The sequence below is a fragment of the Sinocyclocheilus grahami genome, unplaced genomic scaffold, assembly GCF_001515645.1.
Source record: "Sinocyclocheilus grahami isolate Dianchi unplaced genomic scaffold, SAMN03320097.WGS_v1.1 scaffold148.1, whole genome shotgun sequence".
Lineage (NCBI taxonomy): Eukaryota > Metazoa > Chordata > Actinopteri > Cypriniformes > Cyprinidae > Sinocyclocheilus > Sinocyclocheilus grahami.
This window is the reverse complement of record NW_015505327.1, coordinates 1,347,838-1,369,986: the sequence shown is the minus strand read 5'-3', so window position 1 is coordinate 1,369,986 and position 22,149 is coordinate 1,347,838. Positions and strand designations below refer to the sequence as shown.

The 22,149-nt window shown below is 36.9% G+C and overlaps 1 protein-coding gene across 4 annotated transcripts in view; it reads left to right on the top strand.

Moving 5' to 3' along the window:
* The window catches only part of LOC107591934 (endonuclease V), a 208,601-nt gene that overhangs the window by 25,888 nt on the left and 160,564 nt on the right, over window positions 1-22,149 (top strand). For all 4 annotated transcript variants that reach the window (XR_001609923.1, XM_016281226.1, XM_016281225.1 and 1 more), the window contains one exon: window positions 17,928-18,062. Coding sequence is in view for 3 of the 4 variants with exons in the window: in XM_016281226.1 (XP_016136712.1) it covers window positions 17,928-18,062 (135 nt within the window). In the remaining variant the exon portion in view is untranslated. The remainder of the gene's footprint in view (window positions 1-17,927; window positions 18,063-22,149) is intronic.

Sequence of the window (22,149 nt, the reverse complement as noted above, 5' to 3'; positions counted from 1 at the left end):
AAGCGAAGACTCGACCTGGGAAACAACCAGCAATGTGACAAGTATTCGCCGCATTAATTGACTCCAGTTTATCAGACCTCATGTTGATTAGCTTAGAAAGTTTCGTCACAATGTCGTCAGCGGACTCACCACGGCCTTTTTTGGAGGGAGGCTTCAGAGGAGTAGAAGGAAGCGAGGGGAAATCTTCTACTGACAACATCGAAAATTCCATCTTCTCTTCAGGCCCATAGTAGTCGTGACAACTGTCAATTAAAACGTTGCAGGCAGCAGCAGAATTGGCTGTCGTCTCCGTGTCAGCAGCCATTTATTTCTTCTTCGTAGCAGAATTCTTTCTTTTCTTATCAGCTGACATGTTTCAGAACAAACTATGGTGCACGAGTAGCACTAAGCATCCAGTTAAAACGTAAATTGATAAAGAAATGTCCGTTTTATTGCTCAGATTTAACTTTGTTGATGGGCGCAATAACTCAACACCTGTGCTCACGGCGCCATCTTGCGCGTCTCCAAAATTCGAGTGTGTCCTCGCTGCAGCTTGCAGCACGATGACGTAGCTGGACTATATCCACTACGTAGTGGATATTTTACGCGCGTGCGCTGTAGTAGGTCTCGAATAAATTCATATTTTTATTTACATTTTATCATTTTGCAGACGCTTTTATCCACAGCGACTTAGTCTAACGACTTGGTCTAACTTAAGTCTAATGCAGTACATGCAGCAAGGGTTTTTGACCTACATTACATATCTACACGATGACCTACATTACATTACAATGTAAAAACTTTAATGTCTAAATTCATCCGCGATGTTTTCGTCTATACCGGCAACTTCAAAGCTTTATTTATTTAATTATTTATTTTTTGAATAGCCTGCAATTCATATGTTATCGCCAGGATGCACATAAGGATACAACAAGCACTGTAACATGACTGATATGCAGACGTTGCACTGTAAATAGCTAATTATTAAGATATACTTCTGTCATGAAAACAAATTCCTCGTATGTGAAAACATACCTGGCAGTAAAGCTCATTCTGATTCTGATACATCACTCTATCAGAGTTAGCCTAAATGTATTTTTGAGTCTATCCGTCATGTTTATTTAAATTTAATTGGGGGTATTAGATTAATGCCGATCCATTTTGTTTATTTAGATTTTATATTATTCTAATATAGCTAGAGAGAGAGAGAGAGAGAGCGCTCTCGTAACGGAATGGATGGTTGTCTTTAGCCATTTATAACTGGTCTCCAGGGATTTTACTTGCATATAGGCCTAACACACAAAAAAGGAAATGGTCATCTTTGTGTTAATATGCCTTGTCCCCGACCGTGTGTGTTTTTTTTTGCTGGACATGTGATTAACCCGGGATAACGGATCTATCGGCTATACGGAACCCCGACTGACAGGATTGTTTTTCTTCTTTTTATTTTTATATGGTATAAAAATTATGTCCACGTATTTTAGTAACAATAGTTACACCCCATTTTTTCATAAAGAACAAACAAAATTGTGATTAGTAGAGTTTTATTTCTAAAACGAATCAAACTAATAAAAAATAAACATAGCTTACATACCCTTTCATTCAAAACTACGCCATCGTTGCTTAAATAAAGTTTGAATACACTACTAGTTTAAAATCACAGTATAATATAATTTGTGTAAGCCTATGAAACACACCTATATCTCGTAATTACAGTTTAATTTACATTAAATACTAGCTTCAATGACAGTCCCACTTTGCGCATGCGCATTAAAATCCAATATCTGCGCATGCTCGTCAAACATCCAATACTTATTGGCTCTGATCCAGCTACGTCATCATACTACAGGCTGCAGCCAGGACCTTTTGGAAAATTCAGTGCATCCCTAGTAAATTGGTCTGAACGATTCTCCGAAGCACATAATTTGCCTCGATGATTTTTTGTATTCGAGTTACTCGAGGAATCGTTTCATCCCTACTTTGTAGTCTTTGCAACTTTACAGATCTTCTTTATGCACCAAGAGCTTGTAACACTCCAAAGAGAAAGGAAAAATTGAAATCGCATCATATGACCTTTAACAAAAGCCCAACGTTTCATTGTTATTCTGAGTGCACATGAATAAAGCGCTGCTGTTCAGCTTCCACACGCCGCACAAACACGTGAACAGCGCACTTTTTTCTAGGCTAACATTAGATTGAGCTGCCATGTAAAGTTGCTACTACATATATTTTTCAGATGATAAGCCACATGTGAGGTCGATGAACGTTAGGACTAAGGAGAGCATATATGGATGTCTTGCCCGATGTAGGCCTACTATATTCCCACATAGCCCAGCCGTTAACGATTTGTCCGTCACGGACTGCGTGATTTTGCAACTTCATGTGGATTTTTTTTTTCTGCGACTAAGTGACTAATAAAATTTTGGTAATATGCATATAAACAGCCTTTTAATTAGCAGAGTAGAATAATCATGGTTGATAGTAAGACATGCAAACATAAAAGAAAACCAAACTGGACGCGAGAATATTAAGGATATAATAAAAAATTTGGAATTGGGATAACCTCCAAAGCCGATACCTTTTTTAAAAGCTCATTATCGTCAAATGTTTCTAAAATGTTTATATTCCGAGGTAGATTGCTGGTAACAGCCATTTTAGGATAGTTCAGATTTGGTCTTAGTGACTTAGGAGTCCTCTTCACTACTCCTAACGTTTCACAGATTTAGGAGCTAATTTTAGCACTAAAAGGCTTTGTGAAATACTCTCAGAGCAAAAATTTAGGAGTCCTATATTTAGGACTGACACGCCCATTATTTTTAAGATTTTCTCCTAAATCGGCGAGTTATGAGCTACTTTTAGCCTTAAGATGTTTTGTGAATACGGGCCCAGATCGGTGGAGTGTTGCAGTTTGCTGAAATCCTATTTAAACTTCTTCTACTTCGAGACCAAATTTTAAAATGTATCTCCTCCTAGACTGTTAAAGCTACCACCACCAAACTCGGGTCAGACCTTCAGACTGGTCTGACTAGGGTTGCTATATCTTTTCTAACTGATCCGGCTTACAGTTTTCGTAAACCAGACTATCAAATCCACCTAAAATCCCATAGACTTTCATTGAGGGGGTGAAAACTTTTATACAATAAGACTTATGGTGTATTTAAGCTGTCTATTGCTATAGCACAGCTTAACAACTCCCTACTGAAAAAAACAGTTAAAACCAGCCTAAGCTGATTGACTGCTTTGGCTGGTCTCCCAAGCTGGTTTTAAAGTGGTTTTGGCCACTTTTTTTTAGCAGGCCAGGCTGGTTTTTAGCATTTTTTTTTTTACTGAATCAACTGTTTTTTAGCTGGGTTAGCATAGAAACATGCTAGTAACTTGCTAATAATGCTGGAATCATGCTAACAACATGCTAGTAACTTGTTAATCATGCTAGAAACATGCTAGCCACTTTGCTAAACATGCTAGGAACATGCTAGTAAAATGTTAATCATGCTAGAATCATGCTAGTAACATGCTAATCATGCTAGAAACTTGCTAGTAACTTGTTAATCATGTTAACACCATGCTAATAACATGCTAATAATGATAACAACATGCTAGTAACATGCTAAGCATATTAGAAACATGCTAGTAACTTGTTAATCATGTTATCAAAATGCTAACACCATGCTAATAAAATGCTAATCATGTTAACATGTTAGTAACTTGCTAATAATGCTAACATCATGCTAGTAACTCGCTAATCATGCTAACAAAATGTTAACACCATGCTAGAAAAATGTTAATCATGCTAGAATCATGTTAGCAACGCATTAGTAACTTGTTAATTATGCTAACAGCATGCTAGTAACATGCTAATCATGTTAGAAACATGCTAGTTACTTGCTAATCATGCTAGCAACATGTTAACCATGTTAGAAACATGCTAGTAACATGCTAATCATGATAAATACATGTTAACAACATGCTAGTCATGCTAGAAACAGCCTAACAACCACCCCAGGTACCCTAGCAATATGTTTTATACCTATCTGTTTTTTCTGATAGACTGTATTGCCTTCAAAACATTCAAACTTTAATCTTTAAAACTATTTTAACTTTCAAACTGAAAACTTTTAGACTGCAAGCTTTTAAAACCTTTTCAAACTTTCTAGCTAGGCTTTTTCAAGCCAACTTAAAGTTTGTCTACAAACTTTTCAATCTATTTTTTTCTGAACTCTTCCCCAGATGTGTGGCTTGACGCAATCCTGTCTCTGAGCTCTACAGGCAGTTCAGTTCAGCCCTGCTATTAATCAGTTTTGCGCTACAACAGATATGTCATGGTCTGTTAAAAAAAAGAATAGTATCGTCTGCATAGTGTGTGATCCGATGGTCCTGCCTTTAATTGAAATGCCTTTAATAATAGGGTTACTTCTGACAGCAGTTGTCAAAGTATGTAATGCTAAAATAAAAAGCAGTGGGCACAAAGGGCATCTTTGTCATGTGTCTCTGTATGAATTGAAAGGTTTTGATATTGTAGATATTGTTAGGCCTAACCTCTGCCATTGATTTGATGTATAAGATATTAACCCATTGTTGAATTTAACTTCAATATGATCTATGACATTGTATTATGTTGAATATCAAAGTTTTTGTATCTGTTTGTTAAGGTGTGATTCATGGAAACATCAGTGTTTTTAGATTTGTGGAGTAAAAGATATAGTAAAAAGATAAAATTATACCTTTGGGGTAAGGTGGCCCCCCGAGAATTCATATGCCTGTTTATAAGTCATAGAATACCGTTGTTACGTAACGTGGTGTATAGAAACTCTCCCCATGAGGAATAGTTCAAGGAAACACACTTTTAATAAAAAGTACTCAGGAAACAGGATTAACGCAGGACTAAACTACAATACTACAAATAAGAGGGAGAACTGAGGGCTTATAAGAACCAAACAAAGGGAACTGAGATAATCAGACGACAGTGAACAGAATTACTAATTGAACAGACTCAGAAACTGGGACAGATAGGGAAGAAACAAAAACTGCTACAACCATATTGTTCCGAATATAAGAGTCTTTTTCTTTTTCTTGTAAATTCTTTTGGAAAAAATGTAGTCATCTTATATTCAGGGTCTAGACTTTTACATGTCAATAATATACCCGCAACAATAGGTGGTACCAAATACGTGTAAAACAAGAGTGCCCCCAGGACTGAAGCTTTAAGGATGGTAAAGGCTTAGACTTCCCCTGGCTACAGGACTGAAATGCCCCTGAACAATTAAATGAAATCTATTACGGCTGTTGTGAAAAAAGTGAAAATGAAATGAAAAGTGTTGATTACCGCATTAAATTTAGATCCATTCATTTTGCATCGTATTTCATTTTATGCGATTATAGCGTTGTGCATTATCAGGGTGTCCGCTGGTCCTTAAAAAGTCTTAAAATGTCTTAAATAATAGTTTCCTAATATAAGGCCTTAAAAAGTCTTAAAATGTCTTAAATAATAGTTTCCTAATATAAGGCCTTAAAAAGTCTTAAAATGTCTTAAATTCAGGTTCTATGGGTCTTAAATATTTTTGGTCACATTACCGCTAAAAATCTTCAGTCTGCCGGACCGTTTACAATCTTTGGACAGACCGAAGATTTTTTTCTTCCCTGCTGTAGTTGCTGCATCATCAGAGAGAATCGCAGTAGCAGAATACAGGTCGAACTGCCTGACCAGACAAATAGCCTGATTAAAACATAAGTGACAAAAAAAACCCAGCATAGTATCGAAGAATGATTCTTCTAATTTTATTAGCCTACATTCAATGTAAACAGCAATTGATAATGGATAGTATATTTCTGGTATCAGGGTCGCACTGTTAAGAATCACTCTGTTTGTCTCTTTGTGAGAAACTTCAGAACAAACGAGCGTAACAGCACACATAAACTCAGAAGAAACACACTGAGGTAAAAATTCAAAATGTTTAGTTTATTTATAACATGATATAGTTAAGTAACACCATGACAAGTGAGCTATTTTGCTCAATATTCTCACAACATTCAAAACACCTACATAGTGCACACTGCGCATTATGTGAAGTCTTGTGCGTGTGCGCATTTGCAGTGCGCTCCTTTATGGCACGATTCAGTCTATTAAAATACATTCAGAATGATCACAAATTCAAGACATGGGGGCAGAAAGTGTGTATATTTATACCACTTCATATAGTTAATCAATTTCACATGAAGAGTGCCTTTTTTCTCCCAAAATTACCATATACAAATGTGATATTGATTTTTTACAACAGTTCAATAAGCTAGAAGTTTTATTAAGAGACTTACGGTTTAGACACCATATTGCCTGTTTTTGCACTATTTCGCGCAAAACAGTGTTTTGTTCCTGAATGAATCAACCGTTTAAATGATTCGGTTCAGTCGCAATGACTCACTTATTAACAGTGACTTGCTGCCACCTACTGGGGGTTTTAATTTCACATTTAAAGTATATTTTCATTTTTTAAATCATTTCAGATATCAGTATTCAACGTTTTGTTTAATATATCAAAACATTATTTATGCATTTGTAACTGCAGGTTAAATGCATTCATGTTCTGCATTAAACAGTGTGTAAATACATCTAAATGCCACTTCAGATGCAGCTTATGTCTGGATTGCAAAGATTAATTTTGTTGATACTGATTTTATTTGCTTGGTAACAGCCCAAATGTCTTATTATTCTAATTCACTGATTAAATGTAAGAATTTGACTCAAAAGATAATGCTCCCTTTAATAAAAAATGGCTTTATAAAGGTAAAAAAATGCCCATAAAAGGTAAAAATCAGTTTAAACTTATTGGAAAATATTAATTTCTATCTGACCACCACACAGAATATGAAGAATATCAAAAACTTTAGGAGTCAGCTATCCACGAAAGTCCTTAAGATACCAGCATGATAACACTCAATCAGTTGAATGAATGACTCAATGACTCACTCATTCAGTGACTTACTGGTAGTTTAGTTGTGAAGTTTGTAGAAAAGTATGCATTTTTCCCCTCAACATTTCTTATTTGTATATTCATAAATTCATTTAAAACATTAATCTCACAACATTATTTATTGCAGTTGTAATTATTGTTATTTGCAGTGTAAATTATTTAATCTGACTGGTAGCAGCCCTATAGTGTATATTGAATTTATTGATAAATTGTAATAATTTGACATGAAAGATGATGCATACATCTAAAAAGGTTAAAAATAGGCCTTTGTAAAGGTAAATAAAAATATGCAGATTTAAGTATGTAAAGACTGATAGAACACTGATGAAACATTTCTTCAGAATAAATTGTTTACTCAATTTAAACAAATTAAATATTACACACATGTATGTAATAAAATGTGAATTTCCATTACAGGTTTAGGTCTTAAATTTCATATGAGGTGGTATTAAAAAGGTCTTAAAAAGTCTTCAGTTTAACTTGTTCATGTCTGTAGAAACCCTGATTATAGCCAATCACATACGATTCTGTTGAGCTTATGACTGCAATGGTCAATCAGAGGCATTCAGATTAGTCATCGCTGAAATGCCAGAGTTTTGATCAGTGCACGCGCTCACTGACTGAATTCTGCACTCTTGCGAATTGTCTCATAAACAACAAAGAGCAGATCTACGTACGATGTATGTATGAAATTCATTCATCATACAGTGTAGACAGTTTCACTAATTATAACGAGTGTTTAAGTTCAAGTGCTTAAACTCGTGCTAGACTGAAGTCAGTGTAGCATCTGCTTAAAATCATGGATGATCATTGGGGTTTTATGTCTTAGAGACTCCTTTTAGCCTTTTGACATTTGCGTATAAATTACAGACATGGCCCCACATTCTACATTTAAATGGGTGCTAAATTGCCAGTGGTTCCCCCCACTATCAAAGAGATGCTAAACAGTTTCACCACTCTCGTCTCCCCATTGAACTTCAAACACATTCCAAAGAGATGTAAATGACCTCCGGTGCCAGGTACCAATGGCCTGGCTGACCAGCAAACTACCCCCATGCTCTCCATACACATAACACACACACATAAAGACCTTTTCTTTATTTAGACTATAATTAATCAGTTACAAATGTATCTGGTATATGCATGTGTTGTCTGTATATTAGCCTAGTTACCACTCATTATTTGTATTAGTTAATATCTAAATGCTTATATTCAGGTGCATGAATGTATCTGGTTTAATATCTCCTAGATGTTTCTTTCTTCACCACGTAGACACGCCCCAGTATTCCACCCAACAGGTGGGTGTGGATAGGAACTATCAAAAGTCATTAACTCAGACTAATCTTTGCTTAGAAATTTTTCTTCTTGAGATGGACACTACCCAAGACTCCTCCAAACTCCCCTCTTGAGTTTGATTTTCCAGCAGTTTTTATCTTCAAGTAACTTTGTCGATTCGCTGTGGACTTTCCTATCTTCAGAAGAACCAGAGGAAAACCTCCAGCTCACTTCTAAAGAACTCATCAAGAACCTCCGTGTCTACCGCATCAGGGCTCTTGTTCAGCAACAAAGCTAATGCAAGTAACCGTTTACAACTATTTAGATGCGTGTTTAAGTTTGGGCCCCTTTTTAAGGTGATTTTTGATTCTTTGATGATTCTCATTAGGTTGTGGTTAATTGATGTGAAATACTGCCATTCTTTTGCTTTTCTCTCTCTCTTCTTTACTTTCCTTCGTTCTGTATATATGTGTTTTGCTTGATTTAGTTGTATGTTCGCTATAGTTTAATTGAATAAATCCCTTATATTCACAATTGATTGTCTCTGTGCTGCTCACAATTCGGAGTCACTGAATGTTGAATCTTGCTACATGCTAAATTACTGCTAGTGCTGCCTAAAGTAGGAAAGCTACTGTTCCTTGGCCAGGAAAATTATCTTTCCTTGAATTGATAAATTATTATATTGTCTGCTCGGTGGATGGACAGATCAAATAATTGTAATATTGATTCTGCTACAGTTAATTGTAAGATCTAATCTAAATATTTATTATTAATTATAACCACTTTATAGTTACAATTATAAATATTTCCCCTTTGAGCTAATTTGCTGCTACAGTGATAATGTTCATTAGTTCACATTAGTTAACTACTTTAGTTAACATGAACTAAGCATGAACAATACATCTACAGCATTTATTAATCTTAGCTAATGTTAATTTCAACATTTACTAATGCATTATTAAAATCAAAAGTTGTGCTTGTTAACATTAGTTAATGCACTGTGAATTAACATGAAGTAACAATGAACGACTGTATTTTCATTAACATTAACAAAGCTGAATAAATACTGTAAAAAAATTTATTATTCATTGTTTGTTCATAATGGAACCTTATTGTAAAGTGTTACCTGTTCTTTTATAATGTAAATGTTCTTTGCTCGCTTTCTCTATATAATTTATTTGCTGTTTGAATGTATTGAGATATGTGAGCCCTGGTAAGTATCCATCAGCTCGTGCCGCTTCAAGTTCCAACAGTGTCGCCCAGTTCTCTCAGTTTAAGGTTGTCTTGGCTTGAGATTCTTGGGAATTGTTCAACCTTTTTGAGTAAAGCATTCTCTATTACTTCAGCTGAACAATAAATGTCTTCTATTCTTTGCCATACCATCCTAAGGCCAGCACTGGCGTTGTGAATGTGACCTGCTCTGATTCTCTGAGCCTGTTCAAAGAATGGTGGTCCAAGCCATTTACAAAGCAAATCAAGCTCCTCTGTGGCTGTGAGATTAAAATGTTCTGTGGTGCGAAGAAAGGATGCCTTCCAAGCCCAGTAATTCTCTGGTTGAACGTCAAATTTTGATAAGCCTGAGCTTACCATCTCACGTTGTTATAGGTATTTTGCTAGGTCCATTGTAGTTGAAGGGTTTGCTTGGCACTGCCTGGACTGGAAATGAATGTGCTGGAATCTTGCAGTATGTGGCTGCTCACTGTAGTGGTAGGGTTCTCTTGGAGAGCTTGCAGTAAAGGGATTGTTAATAGAATTCCAGTTAGTGTTTGGTTTTATAGGATGTTGAGCAGGTAACTCACTGTACTCATAGTCACTGATTTCACTTGACTGTACATTATTCTTTCTCGTATAGCTTCTTGCTGTCTCACTACTGTCCTTCTTTTGCTGGTGCACTGGTAGACTAGAGAGATCAAGTGTCTTTAAGTTTGAAAGTGGATTTGTGACTGAGTGTTGCATGACAGGACAGGAAACACTTTCACTTGGAAACTGTGTTAAGTTTTGTAATGACAACCTTAAGGAACATTTACGATCTGTCTCTCCGAGCTTTTCCTCAGCGGCTGCCTCCAACACCTCTGCTTCGGCAACAGCAGCTGCTCTTTCTAGCTGCAGTGTGTGTAAGTTTGCCTTAAGCTCCACTTTCTTTCTAGCTGCTTCTTCCAGAATGTATGCTTCTTTCATCACCCCTGCTTCTTTCTTTGTAAATGCCAAATGCGCTCGTGCTGCTTCCGCCTTTGCACGTGCTCTCATAGCCATTCCACTGGCTGATAAAAACTGACATGAAGGTGAGGATTTGGAGCAACATGATCTTGTTTCTAGTTGTTCACTCACGTCTTCTTCACTACTAGGTTGGGTCATTGTGACATATATTTTCAAGACTTTTGTAACATCAAACCGCATGGAAGGGAAATGCAGCGTTCTGTTGAATTTCTTCTGACACAACACTATCTACAGCAACTCTAGATGTACACACTTAAGACATCAATTTCACTACAGCCACTAGGTTTCACTATGAGACTGTTTTAATGAGGTCTGCATGATTTATTTTCAAATGTATTTATTTCTACATGTCTTTGTCCATATGGTAATGATGAGGGCATGATTTACCTCAGGAATAGTAATCGAGCCTGAGTAGGCGATTTGTAAGCTTTGAGGCCACAGTGACACCTTGTGGTGCTTAAACGAAATATAAGAAGTGTAGCCTACATGACGTGCCTGTTGATAGTGGGATGAATGACTTAGATGGGCAATATGGACAAAATCTTGTATCACGGGTTAAGTCATTTAATATCACCCTAACTGTGTGTAGTCTATACTACAGAACCCCTTATTTAAATAATCCATTTTACAGGTGTACATGCAAATCAGTAACCTGGCAAAGCAAGTAAACTGCATTATAAGACTTAATTTAAACATCGTGTTATCCCAGTGGTGACATCAAAACGTAGGGCATCCATGCATTCTACATTTTTGCGATGTTAAATAAAACATTAAAAAACCCAGAGTATTCCAAAAAGTCAGCAGTAGACATGAAGTATTATATTTTATCTAAGTGCATCTGAACATGGCCTATTGTATGTTCAGATAGCTCTCATCACGAGTGCTTCTGAGGTTTACTTCCATATGGCACAGTGCACCAGTTCATGGTGTTCATGAATGTATAAATGCAGTTCCCTCAGCTTCTGCAAAGGTACGCACCTTGAAAATTCACTTTGTGAGCCCACCCTTTAAAGGAGTACTCTCAACCTGTAATTTGCTTCCCCATTGTGTTCAAGTGAAATTCTGCCCTGCAGTGTCCTTACAGCACACTTGGGCTGATGGCTGCATTATTGGCAGTGTGCCACCTGAGATGTTCTTACCCTGTACTTCTTCCACTGGAGGGTCTTCAAACTGGCCACAGGGGCTGTGCAGAGGACTTGTCTGGGTTTCATGGTCTTTGCTAAGGATCTGTGGCAATGGCTGTCATGTTGATGATGTCTTCAAAGGGAATCTGTCTCTAGGGCTCATCTTGTTGACATTCAGGGCTGTTGTGGTTGTTCCCAGGTGCTGATCCACCAGATCCAGGTGACTACAGTAACCTCAGAATATGAATGAGACTGACAAGAGCGTATATTAGCGTAGATGCTATTACATTGGTTATGGAAAGTATTCCTGGTTCCAGTTAACCTAATTTATAAAGTGTAGCAATCCTATAATGGATGTGAATGATAGAAATGTGATAGTGTGTCATGTGTATGCCAAGTTAAAAAGATAGGTCTTTGATCTAGATTTAAACTGATAATCTAGATTCTTTAATCTAGATTCACGTCACAGAAGTCAGTTAATTCTCAACACAGAGATTATTTCACCTAGATATCATACTACAGAGACTGTGTCTGTTCCCCAAACCAGAAAATACAAAAAAACGTCCAAAACTATTTAAGGGTAACATTTCAATTGATGTTAAACAAATAAAAAACAGATATAATACAGATAAATGATAAAGCTTGGCTAAATTAATATTAGATCCATTTCTACAAAAGCAATTTTTGTAAATGATATGATCACAGATCATAACTTAGATGTGCTCTGTTTGACAGAAACCTGGCTGAAACCAGATGATTACATTATTTTAAATGAATCTACCCCCCAAGATTAGTTATAAATATGAGCCACTTCCAAAAATGTAAAGGGGCAGGTGTTGCTACAATTTATAGTAATATTTTCAGTATTTCTCAGAAATCTGGTTTCAAGTATAATTAGTTTAAAGTAATGGTGATTCATATAACAGTACCCAGAGAAACAAGTGTTAATGATAAATCCCCTGTGACATTTGTACTGGCTACTATATACAGGCCACCAGGGCACCATACAGACTTTATCAAAGAATTTGCAGATTTTCTGAGTTAGTGCTGGCTGCAGATACAAACTTACTGTAGTTGGTGATTTTAAGATCCATGTTGATAATGAAAAGATGCAATGGGATCAGCATTTATATACATTCTGAACTCCATTGAGGTGTAACAAACTATTTACTCTCTCTCTTTTCTAGCACATTATATACGGTTGCTCCTTTATGCTTGAAGAAGATTAAGGAAAACAGTCCGACACCGTGGTATAATGAGCACACTCGCGCCTTAAAGGCACAATATGTAAGATTTTTAAATTAAAATATCCAAAAACTACTAGAACAGTGTTATATATTTTGCTGACTTGTGTACTTACATTATCCGAAATGTTTCGAAGAATGTTTAACCCTCTGGGGTCTGAGGGTGTTTTGGGGTCCTGGAGAAGTTGACATGCCCTGACATTTGTGTTTTTTTTCAGTAAAAACATTAATGGCTAAAGACTGATAACACTGTATTCAGCACAAACTGGGCTACAATAATATGTGAGCAGCGTGAATGTACATGTTTGTGTTTTAAAAAAGCTCATTGTTTTGTTATGACTATACACAAATAAAAGTAGACCCTTTGCAGTTTCAAAAGATATCCTATTCTTATCTGTACGATAAAAAAAAATTACGTAGTATTTTGAGTTCTTTTCGCGGTCATCAAGAAAATACGAGACAGACCACACCAGTGTGGGGTTCGACCCCAAGGGGTTAAATCCAGAGAAAGAAGCAATTTTAACTAGTGACACGGGCCGTGTCCATAGTGTCGCCTGCCAATGATGTCATACACCCTCAATTTCTGGTTTTGTCTTGTAGAAAACATGGAAACACCAAAGACACTTTAGTATGTTATGCATTTATTAGACAGGTGACGACTGCACAGAGTAGCATTATAACAGAACTTTCAAATGTATCTAGTATGATAAAACAGCGATGCTTTACCCCACATACGCATGACCGGAAGGAGCGGAAGTGGTCAACTGTGGCATAATAAAAGCTCCCCTGCTTTCGAGCCGTGTGTCACGCTCGTTCAGCGGCCTCATTTTGCTTCGACGGCTTTCAGCCTCACCCTGCTTCATACTACGACGTTAATAAATCATTAGCTCATCCATGATCTCTACCCGAGTCCCGTCAGATTGCATCGGCTGTGGGGATTAAGACGACAACTCCCATGATTCCACACTCAGTCATGGCGTCATCAAACTACACCTTTGTTTCTTTTGAATACTAGCGGCAAAAACTTACATATGCCTTTAAAGAAAGCAGCCCGGAAAATGGAGCGCAGCTTGAAGAAAACAAAACTAGAGGTATTTCGTATTGCATGGCAGGAAAGTACTTCTACTTGTAGAAAAGATCTAAAAACTGCTAGATCTACTTACTTTTCATCTCTCTTAGAAGAAAACAAACCCCAGGCATTTACTCAATACAGTGGCTAAATAAATGAAAAATAAGGCATCAAAAGATGGAGACAATTCCCACCAGCACAGCAGTAATGACTCTATGAACATCTTTACTTCCAAGATCGATACTATTAGAGATAAAATTCTAACTATGCAGCCGTCAGCCACAGTATCGCATCAGATAGATAGTGCACTATAGATCCCCTGAGGAACAATTCCACTCATTCTCTGCTATAGGACAGAAAGAATTGTATAAACTTGTCAAATCATCAAAACCTACAACATGTATGTTAGACACTACTCCATCTAACCTACTAAAAGAGGTGCTTCCAGAAGTCATAGATCCTCTTCTGAATATTATTAATTCATCAATGTCTTTAGGATATGTCCCTAAACCCATCAAATTGGCTGTTATTAAGCCTCTCATTAAAAAAAACACAACTTGATCCTAGAGAATTAGTTAATTACAGACCGATCTCAAATCTACCTTTTCTGTCAAAAATACTTGAAAAGGCAGTATCCTCTAAGCTATGTTCATTCTTAGAGAGAAATGGTATCTGAGGACTTCCAGTCAGGATTTAGACCATATCATAGTACTGTGAAGACCTCACCTCGACGACCATCGGCACAAGACCACAGGAACCTGACAAGTCCTCTGAATCATTGAATCATCAATGAACTGACTTTAACTGGAAAAATGACTCTTCTTGCATTATCTTTTCCTGTTTGACTATGTAAAGCTGCTTTGACACAACCAGTATTGTATAAAGCACTATACAAATAAAGGTGACTTGACTTTCTGACCAGTTTCCTCCTGGCTCTTTCATTAATTTTGGAGTGATGTCCTGATCCAGGAAGGGTCTGTGTTGTACCAAATACCTTCCACTTCTTAATAATAGACATCACTGTGCTTCTAGGCATTGATACAGCCTTTAAATTTTTTTTGTATCCATCTCCTGACTTGTGCCTGTCCACAACTTTATCCTTGAGATCTTTTGACAGTGCCTTGCCACCCATATTTTATTGTTTGCTTCAGTTGCACTGCCAAGGCCTGAAATGCTCCAGGTAAGCTCTTTTCATGCTGAGCTACTCAAAATGATCACAGCTGATCACAGTTGAACATGAAATGGCTTTGTGTGCCACTTAGAAGGTGATTAGCTACACCTGATTGAGTTTAGGAGGGGGGCGGGGGGGGATCCTTTTTCCAACTCAGTGATTCTGTTTTTTTTTTTCTGGCATGTTGGTGTTATATCTTTCACTTGGATGTTATAAGTTGCACTGAGTAATTACAGCTGGATAAAACAAAAACTGTATCCGTCTTCATTTCAGGCTGCAAAGCAACAAAATATTCTATACACACTGTAGCTAGGGTTGACTCATTATTGACTTTTGCTCCTTGTAAAAGATCTTCATAACATCGCTTTATTAGTGACCTCTTAGCTCTGTTATCCAGGAGCACCCGTTCTGTTGGAGTGGAGCAAGAAGAAAATCCAGGGACGATATGCTTTTACACAAATATCCTAATTTAAAAATACCTGAAGAAGTTATTTCTTTCCCTTTCCCTTCCCAACTCCTGATTAATTTCCACACTCGTAATGTGTTACTAATAATCCTGTTCTGCCCTAGACCAGATATTTTTTTTAAACATCTAAAACAAATGGGAGAGAGAAATCAGTAAACCATGGGTAAACCATCACCTAAGTTCGGTGAGTGATTAAATTTTATGTTGTTTATCATGAACCAAAATACCAGAAAGGGTATGGTTCTTGGGCCTTTACTCTTCATCATCTATACTCTTCATCATCTATATGCTCCCTTTAGGTAACATTATCCATCATCATGGCTTCAACTTCCACTGCTATGCAGATGACACCCAGCTCTATATCAGTTCTCAACACAACTCTTCCTTTCCCACCAACTCCATATCAGCTATGATATGGAGTGATATAAATGCTTGGATGACCAGTAACTTTCTCAAACTCAACACTGATAAAACAGATCTACTACTTGTTGGTTCACCAAAAAATGTTGCTCCTTTCTGTGCTGACAATGTTAACATTGCTGGGATCTTGGTTCGACCTTCCATCACTGTTAAAAACCTGGGTATAATCTTTGACTCCTCTCTCTCCTTCCTACCTCACATTTCTTCACTCACCTCCGTAATAGCACTCGCTTGCGTCCCTTCTTAAATATCAATGATGCTGAGACACTGGTTCATGCCTTCATTACTTCTTGACTCGACTACTGTAATTCTATTTTCTATGGTCTACCAAACACAACATTAAATAAGCTCCAACATATCCAGAACTCTGCAGCTAGGGTTCTCATTTTTTCAAAGAAATCTTCTCACATTACTCCCATCCTAGACAGGCTTCATTGGCAACCTGTTCGTTTTCGTATTCAATAACGCTCTTCAGATACTGGTCTACTGTTAATTCCACGCCACAGGTTAGCATCGTTTGGTGGACGAGCATTTTGTATCTCTGCCTAGGGCTGTCAAAAAAAAATTCGAATTTCGAATATTCATTGAATTTAAAATAAAAATCCAATGTTGCATTCGAATTTTAGATGTGCATCAGGCAGCCTTATCAGTGGTGCACGAGATGCAACAATGATGTAAGTGTCATTGCATTTTAATGCTTTTATTAGCCTATCCAGTTGAACCCACTAGCGGCACTGCTACGTTGTTCATTCAAAATATTGCGGGAAAAAATAACATCAATGCGGAGATGATGTTATTTACGTCAAAATTGAAACCAAACCGTTCCCACAGAATGCATATTTATCACATATTCTAGAGCGAAATCTATCACCGTTGCACTTGCGTCTCGCACAAGAGAAAGCATGTTTAGAAAGCATTACATTAAAATACATTAAAGCATACATTAAAATTAATGTAAGTTCATCATTTTAAAAACATGTCTCGAGACTTTATGGCAGGTTTTCCCCATCCTACTGCATCTCAAGTTTTTAAATGAAGAAAGTACTCTTTGTGATTGGTTTTCGGTCCTTTGTATTAAACTATATATACATGCATGATTTTGTTTTGTTTCTAATTGTTTAAGCAACTTTAATTATATAAGGTTTATAAGTATCGCTTTTTTTCAAAGATAGTTGTGTTATTTTATTACGCTTTGAAGAAACGTGCATAATATTTTGCTCGATGCGCCCTCTTGTGGCCTCCGGAGAGAAGAAAACCCCCCCCCCCCCCCCCAACTGAAATTATGCTTTTTAAATTTGAATATAATTCTAATATTGATGATAGTTATGTACAAAATTTGAATTTAGTTTTTCAGCCTTGTTGACAACCCTATCTCTGCCCCCACACTCTGGAATTCTATTCCCAAACACATTCATGATCTTTCTTCATTACAGGATTTTAAAACCCACCTTAAAATATATATTTTCCTTTCTTGTTTCTCTGATCTCTCTTCATTACAGGATTTTAAAACCCACCTTAAAATATACATTTTCCTTTCTTGTTTCTCTGATCTCTGACTGCATGATCTAATTCATGCCATGTATTTCATGTTTATCTGTATTATTCTTTTTCTTCTTTTTTTTTGCTGTCATGTTTATCTGTTTTGATTTTGTAAAGCGACCTTGAGTTTGCAAAAGGCGCTATATAAAATAAACATTATTATTATTATTATTATTATTATTACTATTATTAAATGTGCAAATTACATCTCAACATCTCACAGCCTCTGCTAGAGGTTCAATAAGGGGGCAGTACTTGGCCACACATCACTTCACTCACTCACTCAATAACCATAGCAAAAAGCAAGAGTGACAATAGGCAACCCTGCCCAGTGCCCCTTTCTATGGTGAAACTCTCAGAATGCCTGCCATTTGTAATAACTGCTGCTACTTCACTATCATACTGTATCTTAATAATTAATTATCCTAAATTCTAACACAGTATTATTTACTCCATAGGTTCTGTATGAAGATTGTAAGATGGTGACTCTTAATGCCCCTTATGTGGCTGGTTTCCTGGGCTTCAGGGAAGCCCCACCTCTGCTACAAGCCCTGGAGAAACTGAAGAACGTACAGCCAAATCTAATGCCACAGGTTAGAGTCATAATCACATCTGTTGCCCTAGCTTAACTGACACAGTTACTTACACAGTCTCACTTAGCCAGACTTTTGGCTATTCTGGTTAGAAATAGGGAAACATTATATTATCAAAACATAATTGGAACTGGTTGATAAAGCCTTCAAATGTATACATCAACCCAATATGAAAAATTAGAATTTGAATGAGCTTTGTTCGCCAAGTGTGCACAAACACATGAGGAATTTGTTGTGGGTTCCAGGAGGTCTGGGTACAGTACATACATACATGCATATATACATATATAACATGAGTCAAAGAAGAACATAAAACATTTAAATAAGTAAAAAATAAGAAAAATGAAAAACAAAATAGTAATAATAAATTAAAAAACAAGAAAGTAACTTGCATTAGATCTGGAGGTTTATGTACAGACAGTGTTCATTATGTACTGTATATACAGCTGTATGAATAAAAGTATGTATTTACATATTACCTAAAGCCACAAGAGCACTGAATTATAATTTATAACAAAAAAGCAGACTGTAAATTGGTGTGTTATTTAAGGTGGAGATGGCCTGGGGAAAAACTGTTTGGCCTGTTTTTATGCCTAGAAGCAATTAATGCAATTACATTTTTACACCAGTCGGTGGTGGTAAGGAACGGTCTTTATGAGTAGTCATCATTAAACCAGTCTGTTCATTAATTCACTAATACACTTTGAAAAGCTGATTCATTCATGATTGAAACAAGTTGTTGAAATTAATTTAACTTTGAGCACCACTTTATAAGGTTCAATCAATGGTCATCGTGTCACCTGGGTAACGCTGAAGCTGATGTTTCATTGATGGTGTTGAATCAATGCATTGAACAACGCTGATGCTAGCCATGGGAAATCCCCTTAATTGTTGAAAAGATACTATGACAAAGATAGTATTTCATCACAAACTGTTTAATGAATATATGATTCGGCCTGAAGGACAGACGCAGGTAATCGCACATGCTCAGGTCACCCATCTCAGTCTGCTCTCTCTGTGTGTGTGTGTGTGTGTGTGTGTGGAGGAGCTACCTAAGCTCCAACCCAGACACAGATAGAGAGCAGACGAGATGTCAGAGGCAGCGGGATAGCTCAAATTAGGGCTGCCACTAACGACTATTTTTATTTTGATTAATCTATCGCCTAATTTATCGATTAATCGATTAATCTAAACGATTAATTTCCCACAAAAAAATCTACAATTTTACTTAAGAATATTTTATTAAACTATATTTCATTAAACCAAATGAAATTCAAAAGTAAAAAAGTAAAGTGCAACATAAAGTGCAAGAAGCAAGTGTCCATCTCATAGTCCAAATCACTGAAATCAAAGTTCAGTATTATAGTGTAAGAATGACAACATATCCACGTGTTCTAGTCTACTAATAATACAATTATAATCAAAAACACTTTTTAAAGAAGTATTTACCAGAAATATTATTTACCATAATTTATTTAGGAGAAAAAAATTAAATGTGCAGTATTCCTGAAAAAAAAAACTAAAATTTAATGGAACCAGAAAACCAGAAAATAATGGAAAACAGAATTTGGTAAAGATAAAACTGTAAAACTCAAATAATTAGACAGGCTTTTTGATTAATACAATTTTATTTAACCATTAAAACAGTATAGAAAAATGAAAATGGAATAAAATGAATTTGGAAATAAAACGGATTTCATAGTGCCCTATAATTATAATTTTTTTTTGTGGTAATAAAAATAGATGTAAGTGATCAATAGCCTTTAAAATTACTTAAAATACACATATAATAGCAATGAGGCAATAGTAATTAGTTCAAATAAAGTATCAAAAGCAAGAAATCATGGTTTTATTGAACAAAATAGTTAAAATACATAAGGTATTATAAACAATAGCTAATGTACATTACACATTACAACAAAGGCCTGCAGGGGGTGCCAACGGCCTGGTGATTGTTTTTACACATTGCTGTGCAATCTAATCCTTGTTTAATATTGACCAAGCACCATTTCATTCAAGTGTCCACTTAATCTTTAATATTTGGCCATTTCTTTAGGACAGAAATGCTATAGCCACTGTAATTAAATGAATATGTGGACATCAAAGCGTGTAAATTCAGAGTGAGGGTTTGAGCTTTTATTTTGAAACTGGGATGTATTCTCCTGTGTTTGGGTTGATTTACCTTGCAAATCTGATTAAATGGCGCACGTTGCGTTCTTAGACCCAAACTCACAACAACATGCAGAGATGGAGTTTGAAACGCTCTACACGTGTAAATGATAACAGTTCCTGTGGAACTACTGTGAACGGAGTTGCTGTGTGACGCATGTACATAATTAAAGCGCATATACTGTATTAGAACTGCATTGCATATAATTAATTAAATCGTAGCGTTTGGGAATTCACAATTATGCTTAATTATTTTTAAATGGGTTTAATATATCATGCAGCCTTGGAAAACAGACTAATAATGTGTTTTATACCTTCTCGTCTGTGAAATGTGCCACTTCCGGTATTTTGCCGGTTGATGTCAACCTGCAAAATGAAGTCGAGGATTTTTAAAAATCGAATAGTCTAATAAAATCGATGAATCGCGACAGCCCTAGCTAAAATATTTTAGAAATTCATTTTTTTATCTAAACAAACATGCATGTCAACACAATGGGCAATACTGCGTCACTAAAACTTATCATGGTCATGTCCATATTTCGTACGATAAGTCAATATAGTAATTATCGCAACAGGCCTAGCATCAACAGCATTTTTTCCCCTCTTCTCATATATGTCATGGTGGGCCAAATTAAAGGTCACCATGGGTGGATCTGGATTGAAACGTTATATATCAAGTGGTAGTTCCAAGCAGGTTTCGTTCTTATGTATTGTGTCTAGCTCATGAACATTTACTTTCCGGCCATTTGGGGATAACGAAAACTTACCATTGTATTCTCCAGCATTTTTTTTGGCCTGGGTTGAAATGAGATGTTGCAAAAGTCTGTCGTACTTGTCATACTTGTCAAATGGCAGGTAAGCTAAATCAGGTCATCTCGCCCGCTCCACTTTCTCCTATTGCCCCTGCCTGGACCTTTGCTTTGTACCTGGATTATCCCTCTAGTCTCGCCCCGTTGGATTATGTTCGCCATCGACTGACCCTCGCTTGTTTACTGGACTGCTCTTGTTTTGTCTTTTATATACCTGTTTGCCATTGCCTGACCCTCGCCTGTTTTGACCACGCCCTTAATAAAGCTTGCAAATGGATCCGTACGTCTCACGTCTTGTTTGCCCCGTAACAGAATACTCTGCCACATGAGGATCCAGCAGCTTTTCATGTGGACATTGGCCAGGTATGGACACTGCAAAACTTTTATTAGCCTTAAAGCAGGGCACACGCCCGCTTGAAGGCTATATTCAAGAGTATCTGGATATTGCGTGTTATTCTGATCTGCCAGATTGTGTACTTATAGACTTTTTTTGTGATGGAGTAAATTAACCTTTAAAGTCACAATTAACCTGGCAGGGTCCCCGTTCTTCTCTAAGCTATTTTTTGGATTTTGCTCTGCTGTGTGTCGACTCCGTGTTCACGGTGGGTGTTGCGGAGAAACATGACACAGAGTCCGCTTGTGTAATGGCAGCTGCACTAGAGCACGCTCACAAAATGGTGGCGACAGCGGAGCCTGATCGTAAAATGGCGGACACAACAGCGCCCCCTTATGTCACAGCTGATCTCACCGTTGATCGTCATGAGTCAAGTCAAGTCACAGCTGATCGTCATGGGTCAAGTCAAGTCACAGTTGATAGTCATGAGTCAAGTCAAGTCACAGTTGATCGTCATGAGTCAAGTCAAGTCACAGTTGATCGTCATGAGTCAAGTGAAGTCACAAATGATCGTCATGAGTCAAGTGAAGTCACAATTGATCGTCATGAGTCAAGTCTAGTCACAGTTGATCGTCATTAGGCAAGTCAAATCATCACTGATCTTCATGAGTTAAGTCAAGTCACGGTTGATCGCCCTGAGTCAAGTCAAGTCATCGCTGATCATCATGAGGCAAGTCAAGTCACAGTTGATCGTCATGAGTCAAGTCTAATCACA